At 37.4% G+C, this 11,266-nt stretch overlaps 2 protein-coding genes across 5 annotated transcripts; one reads left to right on the top strand and one right to left on the bottom strand.

The window, feature by feature from the left end:
• Positions 1-859: 859 nt before the first annotated feature.
• Positions 860-9,994, top strand: LOC132134094 (uncharacterized). 4 transcript variants are annotated; one of them, XM_059546927.1, is made up of 2 exons: positions 860-924; positions 8,999-9,994. In XM_059546927.1, the coding sequence occupies exon 2, from the start codon at positions 9,017-9,019 to the stop codon at positions 9,653-9,655; it is 639 nt and encodes a 212-aa protein (XP_059402910.1). In that variant the 5' UTR covers positions 860-924; positions 8,999-9,016; the 3' UTR covers positions 9,656-9,994. The 4 variants fall into 4 exon arrangements, 3 of the variants coding, with proteins under 3 accessions (XP_059402910.1, XP_059402908.1, XP_059402909.1); XR_009429394.1 differs by lacking the exons at positions 860-924; positions 8,999-9,994 and adding exons at positions 2,118-2,382; positions 3,021-3,146; XM_059546925.1 differs by lacking the exon at positions 860-924 and adding an exon at positions 2,119-2,382.
• Positions 2,906-6,719, bottom strand: LOC132134078 (ferredoxin-fold anticodon-binding domain-containing protein 1-like). The gene is made up of 5 exons (XM_059546924.1): positions 6,173-6,719; positions 5,689-5,845; positions 5,318-5,521; positions 5,055-5,213; positions 2,906-4,065 (listed from the first exon to the last, which is right to left on the bottom strand). The coding sequence occupies exons 1-5, from the start codon at positions 6,339-6,341 to the stop codon at positions 3,012-3,014; spliced, it is 1,743 nt and encodes a 580-aa protein (XP_059402907.1). The 5' UTR covers positions 6,342-6,719; the 3' UTR covers positions 2,906-3,011.
• Positions 9,995-11,266: the final 1,272 nt, after the last annotated feature.

Raw genomic sequence — 11,266 nt, 5'->3', positions numbered from 1 at the left:
GTTGCTGTAGCCACGCCCACCTAGCGCGACGGCAATGTCAGCAGCGGCAATCTCCCTGTCACTCAAGTGGTCACGCCCTTAATTATGCAGAACTTTAAGTCTTAATATAATTTAAACGGATGAGTTATAAAAAAAATTCACCCCCCTCACAGTTGTCATGAAGGGCAAAATGAGCTATTTAGACCAAAATCATTTTTTGAACCAGGCTGTAAACATGTTTTTTCCTGCTGTAAAGTTGGGCATTTTAACATGGGGAGTCTATGGGACTGACTCCCTTTTGCAGCCAGCCTCAAGCGGCCAGTCGATGAATTGCAGTTTTAGTCACTTCCTTATTGGCCTCACGAGAGAGAGCGGGAGGTTGGCGCTCGGACTGAACGCAGGATTGACGGAGAACCACGGCAGATACTTGTATTTTAGTGTCATTGTATCAAATTATGTTATTTTAGTGTCATTATAGTTTGATATGTTTAATGCGTTTTTATTATTATTTAGTATTTACCATTTTCATTTTAATTAAAAAGTTTTTAGTAATTTAGTTGTTGTCATTTTTATTACTGTTTTTATCTATTAATTTCTATTTCAGTATTTTATTTCAGTACATCAAGTTTAAATTAAGATGAGAAATGCTGCTTTGGTAATTTGAAAGGAAAATACTTTTTTTTTTTTTTTTAGTTAAATATAGTTCTGGCATGAAACTCTAGTTGGCGCAGTCCGATAGGTCTTACTAAATCTGACATAATGACATCATTGTCACATGGCACAGTTGAGTTGAGTTGTTCTCTCCTGTATCCAAGTAGGCTATTCCCTGTATCGGTAGCCAATGAGCTTGCTGCTCAACATTCAAATATATGGCATGGGCTTGATGCAGCTTGCTTCAGAAACCCTCCATCTTCCCCAGCACCACCTGTACAGATCTGCTACGAGGTGATTCATGTATGCTATATGGAGGTTATTTCATGTAAGTTATATTTGCAGCAGCAATATTTCTCACATGCTTACAGCAGCATGTTCTGGATTTATTGGCAGTAGCAGGTCTTGGTACTTGCTCTTGCTCTTCGTAGCAGATCTATTCCGCCAAGATCAAATACATTAACATTGTCATTTACATTACTATGTCAATTCCCCAGAGAGTTGTCCTGACAGAACTATAATAACCCTGCTGCTAAGTCCAATTTTTTTGCTCTTACTGAATTTGCAAAGTACATTTACTACAAATGTTTTAATATACATACATTTTTGTTTTAATATACATACATTTCAGAACACACTTTTCTCATCTTTTCCCCTTCAGTACATTTAGGTCATATTTAAGCCAACTGAACAACTAAAATTGTTCATGATTAATACAAGTATTGTTATATTATTGACAATATTATGTTATCAACTTTCTTGCACCATTGTACTATGATACAATGATGGTATGGCAATAACATGGTACTGAATTATTTGCATATTCATACAATGATGATACAGGGTAAAGCAGTAACCCGCAATTGTTAATTTTCTACCGGATTTAACCCATGAAGTTTAGTTTGTACTGATTAGTTGGTCTAATGTATTCTGGCATAGTCATGTTAAATGGTATTTATGACTTGAATGAAACCAATTAATTTAGACATAATTGCAATTTAATTTAATGTTCACTTTTATCATAATACATTTATCTTATTGTGGCTTTGCATATTAGCAAATGGCCCTAAATTTACTACATCTAAACAGCCACATGTGGCATGATGACATTTCTTTAACATTCATATCAGTTAGATTCTTGCAATTAAAGAATAAAAAATTTTCCTGCTTTCCTGAAAATGTAAAGATTTTACACTAAAGAGCCCTAAAATCATATTTAGTATTCACAAACAGGACCTGTTGTTACAAAATTAATAGTTTGGCGTGGGTGCCATGATAAATGAAGCCAAAAAATGTGCACACTTGCTAAATGCTCAGAAAACTATTTCATGACAGAACATGTGTTTTACATTTTGAATGTTACATTTGCAGTTGTTGGACTCAGCACCTGGCGTGCACTTGTTTGTAGATACGTGCCATGACGAGTCTAAAACAAGGGTCACCAAATTCGGTCCTAGAGGGCCACAGTCTTGTAGAGTTAAGCTCGACTTGCCTGGATGTTCCTAGTATGCCTAGTAACACCTTGATTAGCTGGTTCAGGCGTGTTTGATTAGAGTTGGAGCTAAACTCTGCAGGAGTTATATATGTAATTGTTATCATTTATTTATATATGGGTTAAAGCCATTCTTTTCAGGTTCAGAAAAGACCCGGGATAAAATGTTTACTTTTTTGGACTTAATCTACAGGATATACCAGCAGTTTGAGCATCCCAACACTGTTTGACCAAACAATGGAAAACAGGTTAATTTTCAGGTAATCTGTGTGACAACAGCCATTATTTTTGCAATTCCATTTGTTGAAATTACACAATTCAGCCTAATTATATAGCAATATAACAATTTACAGTCACAAATAATCATAGACATAGAAATATCACAGTATCAAATGCAGCTTTAGAGATAATGTAAACACGTGCCAAACAAAGAAACTAGAAAAAACTATTTGTATTTTTTTATTATTATTTTTATGAGATGATGCAATTTGTAATAATTATTTTCATTTTCTTTCCTCATTGCAAAGTACTAAACAACAAGGAAAAGTAACACAGTACTATTGAAATTTGTAAACATTACTTTGATGTATCTTAAACCCACAATAATGTACATTTTTTATCAATTTCCATAATGATCAATAGGTAAACATGATAGTATTTCAAACACAGCAACAAAAAAATCCCTTTAGTTCAAATAGTTTGATATGTCATTTTTAAACAAAATGGAATAATAACGATTGTATTTGCTAAAATGCAACCTCTATTTATTAAAAAAAAAAAAAAACATTCTAAATAAACAGACTTGCTCTTCTGATCTATAAAGTTAACCCTCATCCTTAAAAATTTTAATCTGAGATTAATCATCCATTTGATCTATTGTCGTCTTCTATCATCTCAGCGTGACCTGCAGGCGCAGGGGTAACAGCCTCCGAAGCTGATTCTGTAGTCCCAATGCCTGGCTGTGCGAGAGGGCCCAATCTGGTGACTGATATGTCAGCCTATAGCAGAGGCTTGCATGACCCATGTGTGGGTGTCTGAAGCGATCGACTAATGCCACATCCTTAACAGCACCGCAAGAAACCTCTCGCACAAGTGCGTGGAAGTCTAGTTCATCATAGCTTTCTGGTTCCATCCAGAAACTGATATCATGCAAGTAGCTTGGTGGGTAAAGGGAGAACGGACTAAAAGATCCAAGTGGATTGAGCTCGAAATGCTTAAGAAAGCGAGGATCGAAGCTCCAAAGTAAGCGCCAGTCAGAAATGCTGAAAATCAGGGTTGCTAAATGATCCAAATTTATTAAGACCGTGATTAACTGTAAATCTTCATCGAGGGATGAGGAAAAAGAAGGTAGATTTGCAATCCGCCCAAACTTGGAAAGCATCTTTGAATTCATCCACACTTGCTGCTCTAGGCCTGTTTGCGCCTCTTCGAAGGAGATGCCATAAGAAGCAAGTAGTGACTCCAAACAATCTTGGAAGCACTGGACAGGATGCGATTCTGCAGGGAACATTCCCACCAACAGAAGCTGGTGGAATGCAGGAGAACGGCTCGGGGAGATGGGCACTCTCTGAAAGACCAGGCCACTGACTGCGTGAAGAGTACCAGGGCTGAAATCCTCATTCTGGGTGATCTCTTGAACATGCAGCAACAGAGATGGCCGTAGTGCATAGCTGCCAGTAAAGCTTTGTTGGTCATCCATAGACTCACAGTCATTTTGCTCATTTTCTCTTTGGTCAAATATAAAGGTGTCAGTTGGTTTAATCCAGTAGACATCTGAGTAGGTCAGAGAGGAGTCGCATGCCTCTGGCGTTTCTGGTAGGCAGCTTACCAGTTCTGAGCAGTCTTCATTCATAGTGCACACAGGCCAGATTGACTTTAGCTCTCTAAGTAGCTGCTCCTGGACAGTTTTTACTGGATGATGTGACTGCTGACCAAGGAAATCCCTAACACAGAGAGAAAAAATGTTTGCATCAAATATACTGTATAATGTATAAACAATCCACTAAAGGAGATGCATGATGCATACGCATATACTGACGAAAGTATTGTATGTGTAAAGCCCATCTATTCTGTATAATATTACAATACTGATTACAGACACTTCACAATGCTAACTAGATAAATAAATGCCTTGATCATGCAGCTATGTCTTGTTTTTGAATGTTTCTTATTTTATAGGAACAGTTGATGCAAAACTGGATATTTTGCCATCAATAATTCACCCTCATGCCATTCCAAATCCGTATGACTTCTGTGAAAAAGTACCCAGGCTGCTAACATTTTAATGTTTTGAATAATAACCATTAAACGGCAATTAAAATCCTATACAACTTTGTCTAAATAAAATAAAAACATGAAACATAAAATTGATTTTACAATCAGTTTAAAGTGAACCGTATCACAGCATTATAACATACATAAAATGGGTATGAAAAATGAGATATTGATTCTAATGGATAGAAATGAGATAAATATAGCTAGAAAGATAACATTTACAAAAAAAAAAAAAAGAAGAGCAACTAAATATTTTGTACAACCAAGACCACGAAATAAGAAAATCTAATATATTGTTCAATTACAATATTGTGCATTTCACACATTCCTAGCAAAAAGCAACATAAAAATAGTATATAAGACTTTTGGGGCAATAATATAGCTATATGTGAGATATGTGAGAACCAGTGATCATGACATCATATTTTTATAGTCAATGCAACTTTTGTAGCCCAAGATGTTTGCCAAGTTATTAAACATAGCACACAAGTTGCATTTAAACACTATGATACTTAAAAATATATATATTTTGTTTTCACAGCTTCAAAACAACATAGTGGTTATTTAAAATGTAACAGTTTTCCTTTTGGGATAAAGCGTTGCTTATAAAGAGACTTCAGGTTGGCTATTTTCCAGTCAGCAACAAGTTAGCACTTACCTGTTCATATAATTACTCAACTCTGCCGGAAGCTCAAAGCAAACGGTCTCCTTCCCAATGGTTTTCTCCATTTTCCGTTTTTCTGATATGGTGTGCGGGAGACTCAGAGTGAAGATGTGGGTCAGAGCCCCCTCTACATGGAAACCTTTGTCTTGACTCCTTTGCAAAATAATTTTTATCTGATGAATGCCTTTACATAACTGTAACAGGACCCTTAAAAGTTAAGTCCAATTAAACACCATGTTAAATCCAAAGCTGTTTACCTGTAACCAGAACATCTGTATCCTTGATATGCTTCACAGTCAAAGGGACGGATTTCACTGAGAATTAGCCCTGCTTCTGCTGCCATGGCAACCACTTGCCAACTATTGTGCCATTCTCTCATTGGACTGTCACATGGAGTGCCACCTTGGCCATTGCACAAGGTGATGTGCACTTCCCCATTGTCCTTCAGGACTGCAACAGCACTAGAAAAACACACAAAACATCCATCCATCACACATCACACATGTACAAAGCACCAAAAGACCTCGAAACTCTTGATCCCCTCAGTATTAACATTACATAACACTGGAAGTCACGCTTATGTAACCCCATAATAAAGACCTTGTTGCCACAAGAGTGTCACACTTACCTATGGAAAAATTTCTCCAGCAGAATGCGGTTCTTCTTTACACCACTTTTCCGCCCACAGTGAGGAAAATTGAAGATAATGCAGTCAAAAAGATGATGCTGAATGGTTTCGTGCTCCTTTAGGCATGTGCAATCCACCTCAAAGAGAACGACTGATCCTGCAATAGGAGTTTGTATTGATATTAAGGCCTCCACGGAATTATCATATAGAATTCAATGAAGCTTTTAACCCTCCCTGGAGGTCTCGTAGCAACCAAATGTGTAAATTCATGGACTTGGCTGCAGGCATGCAAATTCAGGGATATGACACTTGATGTGTGGGAAGAATAGGTCTCCTTGAAAATGCTTACACTGGCAGATACTAAACTATGGGTAGGCTGAAATCGATCAAGTAGAGGAGAACAAAGACACAAGAAAGCACCGCAAGAGTAAAAACATGCATGCATGACAAGATTATGAGAATATAGAATCACATAACGACCAACCTCTGTCACGGAGTCGCTGTATGTTCACTACAGCTCCCTCCTGTCGATAGATTTGATTCTCGCTTTGAAAGCAAGTGGCGGTCACGCCGACGTCCTCGCTCTCGCTCAAAGCTGCCGAGAAGGAGAAGTTGCCTTCCCCTACAAGTAGCACCTCGCGTGTCTTGGACATTTCCAGAAAATCTCAAGGAAAACACAACCCAGCAAGCGGTCACATTAGTAGGAGAACAGAACTTTTCCATACATTTTGAGGAAGGGTTACAGCGTCCCTTCGACTATCGAGCTGGAACTGAGCGTAGAAAGCCTGGCAGGACACAATGCGGCATTGACATTAGACTGCATGACGCTCTGACGTCTGTCGAGATACGGGTTGAAAGCTAATTAAAATACCACAGCTTGGGGGCTAACGCGACACTTGAAGAGCAGAGGTGGTTTTTAAAGCAGGTTCTCGGTCTGCTTACGTGACAAAGTGTAATTGAGAAAGACGGAGATGCAGTTTCATAAGCGAGCGTGCTGCAGCAGTGAAGTTTCGTTCCCCCCCCGGGGAAGCCGCACAAACAGTCCGGTAAAAAAAAAAAAAAGAAGGGAGAAAAAAAATGCTAATAATTATATTACCACTATATATTTTCTACCAGCAGCACTGTGTACAAACTGTGTTCAAAACAGATGTAATATTTTAGAGCCAAAATATTCATGCACTGTCCACGTTCCAGTTTACTTCCATCTGCTAACACCTAGTTGCCAGATCTTACTAGAAACATAAGTATCTCGCCTTAATGAAATAAGTATTGAAATTAAAATCGAATTAACAATCAAATTTGATTTTATGGTTTCTTACGAAATAAATGAACATGAAATATAGAGTTTAACTGAAATAATTACAACGGCTTGTAGAGGACGCCAATAGGAAGTCAGACTGAAATATTCTCTAGTGTTCACGGATTTATAACTACTGGTCATCTAAAACATGAATCAGTGAATCGTGAATACATTTACTTTAATTGACATTAATCATTTGTGTAGAGGAGGAAGTTGGAAAACTGATATAAGTGACTGACTGAGCAACCTCTTTTTAAAAAAATAACAACTACCCCGAAGTCGTTTATAATTTGCGGACATGGCAACACTAGTGATGGGAAGTTCGGCCCTTTTCAGAGAGCCGGCTCTTTTGGCTCAGCTCCCAAAGAAGAGCCGTCTCTTTCGACTCCTGAATGGCTCTTAATTTAGGATTTTTTGTAGGGCTTTGTTTTACCAAACTTAATTAATGGTTTGTGTGTTGAAAACCCTTTCATGTGCAGTGTTTTTATGATAATCCTTATAATTGCCTAATTTTGTGCATTTATTTTGTTACAAAACCATTCTTTTGTTTAATATTTTAATCAAACATTTTATTGCAAAAATTAACAACAAAACTGCAAATAAACCCACAGAACTAGAATCAAACTCAAGCAAACAGTATTAATGTCCTCAGTGAAGATTGGCATTCAAAAAAATCAGATGCCTCAGCTTTGATGGACTGATCATATTTCTTTTTTTCTGTGATTATCTGCCCTGTTTTTTCCTTCTCTCTGAAGGAACCAATGTTGCCACAATACACAGTCTCCCCTCCATTAACGTTGTTACGACTTGTTAACTTGCAGTGGCGTGCCGCTTCACTTCATCCCCCTCTCTGTTTTTACATAATGGTATGATCCCATATACTCACATCTTATTGGCCGCGATGCGATTGCTGACCAATAAAAACAAAGTTCTGTCTTGAGGTAAGCAGCCAAGCGGAAAAAAAAAAAACTGGGAGCCGGCTCTCACTCGATGCGAGCCGGCTCTTCTGATTCACTACAAAGCATCGGCTCTCAGAGCCGCTTCTTTTGCGCATGAACCATCACTAGACACTACCGTCCGCCAAGTTTATGCGTAAGGAGCGCTTATGGCCAATGACGTTGACTTGTGACATTATTTTACCTTTAAAAAAGTTTGAGAGCTTTGAAGAATTAAACAAATGCATGCTTAACTACAGTCTCTGACATCCATTGATTACTGAATTCAAGAAACACTATTTTAATTTATCATGTAAATATTTTTTTACACCATCAGCACAACAGGAAGACGTGTTTAAGAAGAAATTGAAAGTGAAAGGATGGCTTTCAAAGTACCTATAAGCAAAAAAGAAAGTTTAGACGCGGAGTTTCATGTCATTTCTTGTTCATTTGCGAGGAGTATTTTAAGGTACGTTTGTTAACTTCAGAACAATGTAACGATTTACTTTAGAAAATGATATTCTTATCTTAATCGATATATCGATAAAAATGTAAATGACATATTTTAGCCGAGCTATATAGCGGAAGTTCTGGCGTTTCCAGTTCAAACTTGAATAAATCTAAACGACAAAAGACACCTAAAGGACAGACAGCACAGTGAAAGATTTCGAAAAACCTTACTGGATTCATGTTTCATTTTCAAAATGTTGTGATGTTTGGCATTAATTATCTGTGAAATTATGATTAATGAAATGATTGAAATAGTTTTCTTCACCAAAGAAAAAATCATTTCTTTAGAACAGTCAAATTTAATTTTAGAGCTGTAGTTGTAATTTAAACCGAAGTTTACTTTGAAAATATAGTCAAGCTAAAATATAGTTTTGATTTCTTTAAAATTTTTAGGCTACATTTTCATACCTTCACTTGTAATATTTCATAGTTTTGTTGACAGTATTCTAAAATATGTAATAAAGTTTGAGCAGATCCAAACATTTCCTTGTAGTGTACTATTATTCTTATTATTATTATTATTATTATTACTACTACTACTACTACTACTACATTTAATCTACAGGAAATACCAGGGGAAAGGATGGCATCCATCCGATTCTATGGCTGGAGGGCATTTTATGATGAAGATCGTCATCTTCGGGCCAACCAGGCCCCCAAATCAGGCAGACTCTATACCATGTATCATGGCACCTCTGTGCAAATATCTCGTCAGATCATAACAAATGGCTTCCAGCAATCAGCAGATGGAATGCTGGGACCTGGAGTTTATGTGAGCCGTGACCAGAAGAAAGCAGAGCGCTATCCTCTGAAATCCCTACCTACTGACAGAGTTGTGCTTAAATTAAGCGTTGACTTTGGAAAAGTCAAAAGAATTGATAAGGACAACCATCCTCTACAGAAGGAGTGGCATGCTCACGGATATGACACTGCCTGGGTACCTCCTAACTGTGGCATGAAAGCTGTGCCTAGTGGTCTAGAGGAGGACTGCGTCTACGACCCAAAACGTATCGAGGTCACAGATATTGCTCTTGCACCCGACACGACCATCTTAAATGAACTCAAACAGCTCATTGCTCAAAACAATAAAGGGCCATCAAACAACTTAGGTACTTGTACAGTGTGCAAGTTGAAACTAGGGCTTGCTCATACTGTACAGCCATGCTGGGGGTGTGGAAAGACGATCTGTGCTCTCCTGCCCAAACACAAGTGCACTCGTTAAGAGTTCAGAAACTTCTCAGGAAATCAGGAGAGATGCATGATTCAGGACGCTCTTTACGCAGTTGGACCGGTTTGTTGACGTGTCAATACATGATGTTTGAGGTTAGGGCTAGTAATTAAGATTGCTTTCTTTCCTCATAGTTCTCTGTCACACATTTATCTTTGACAATTATGCTTTGACATATTCTTTCTCCTGCTGATATGTGCCACCATATTTGGTGTTATATTTAAAATCAAAACGTATATGATTGCATGACTGTTTTCCAAGATATTTTTACGATCAATCATGTTTGTTTTAAGCATTCAGTAATGCAGACAATAAAAAGAGCCTACCTCTCAATTCAGTATATAAACAGAAATACTCCTGATCTCCTGATTTCATTAGCAGAAGTAATAAGGACCTGTAGGAATGTTTGCTATGGCTAGTTGCTTTTTATAGGCATGTTTTATGATAGCATGTAAGACTACTTTTTTTTACTGTCAGTGACACCAAGAACAAAACCGATTTGATTTCATAATATGTTCCAGCATTCATCTTGGGAGATGGAGTGACCAGATTCTTGTCACCACACGGTTTGACTGTGGAAATAATTAGATTATTATAATAAGATTATTATTGGCCTCATTGCTTTTAAATGTCTATAAGAACATCTGTAATTTGTTTTTTTTATTTAAAAAAAAAAAAAAAACTTAAGTACAGATCCATGACATAATTAATATAACATTATTTAATTACATAATTATTTATAAAAGAAAGTAGCTTTCTGTCGCTGAGATTTATAAGACACGTTAGATCTAATTAATTTACAAATACAAATTATTTCATTATAAGTTTTCTTGTATCCATATTTTAAGAAAAGCTGTTAAAGAAACATTTCCAGCTGAGAAAATAAATAATTTTGCATATTTTCGAACAACTAATTTTCAATTCTTATGTTTACCCATTTCCTACAAATAAAATGGTCCTACATTTACGTACCAAGCTTTACTGATGAAAAACATACATATCCCATTGGACAGGTATTATAAACCTTGCAAATATTGAACCACTTCTACTAGATGTAGAAATGTGAACGTGAAGTACTGTGAGGCTGCAAACAAAAATTGGAAACCACGGGGAAAGCAAGCCACCGTTGTTAAAGTGTCATTTGTGTTTGCATCAGTAAAGCCGCTTGTCCACCAGCGTCGGATCAATTTTTGTTCCGACGCGACGCCTGTGACGTTTTCGCTGCTTGGGGGCGGAATTTGTGGGCTGGACATTGTACGGACTTCATTTGTGAAGTTTTGGAGGGAAAAATACTTTTTTATCATTTATTTATCATTTTGCAATGGATCGACGACGAAGACTCGCTATCAGGAACCGGGTGGTCAGCATTGCGGTGTTGTACCTGCGTTGGAAGAGGGGAGACGGCAGTTCTCCAGGCATCATTTTTTAGCTGGACATTTCTATATATGTCCAGGCTGGAATCATATATAACCGGAAAGTTAGAGACCGCAATAATTAATTTTTCCTCCATTTTCGCGCCTGGAACTTTAAATATGAAACCATAGCAACCGCCATACACAAATTCTCGCCGCCGAGTTTCCATTGGTTGCTGCCCCGCGTTTTGAC

The sequence above is a fragment of the Carassius carassius genome, chromosome 4, assembly GCF_963082965.1.
Source record: "Carassius carassius chromosome 4, fCarCar2.1, whole genome shotgun sequence".
Lineage (NCBI taxonomy): Eukaryota > Metazoa > Chordata > Actinopteri > Cypriniformes > Cyprinidae > Carassius > Carassius carassius.
Note: the sequence above shows the minus strand (reverse complement) of the source record. Positions and strands in the feature narration are given on the sequence as shown.

Excerpts from the sequence above, each read along its gene's own strand:
- LOC132134078 (XM_059546924.1), bottom strand. The coding sequence starts at position 6,341 with ATGTCCAAGACACGCGAGGTGCTACTTGTAGGGGAAGGCAACTTCTCC. Across the intron at positions 5,522-5,688 it reads CTGGAGAAATTTTTCCATAG|TGCTGTTGCAGTCCTGAAGG; the intron begins GTAAGTGTGACA and ends GTGTTTTTCTAG. Across the intron at positions 5,214-5,317 it reads TACAGATGTTCTGGTTACAG|GAGTCAAGACAAAGGTTTCC; the intron begins GTAAACAGCTTT and ends TATTTTGCAAAG.
- LOC132134094 (XM_059546927.1), top strand. The coding sequence starts at position 9,017 with ATGGCATCCATCCGATTCTATGGCTGGAGGGCATTTTATGATGAAGAT.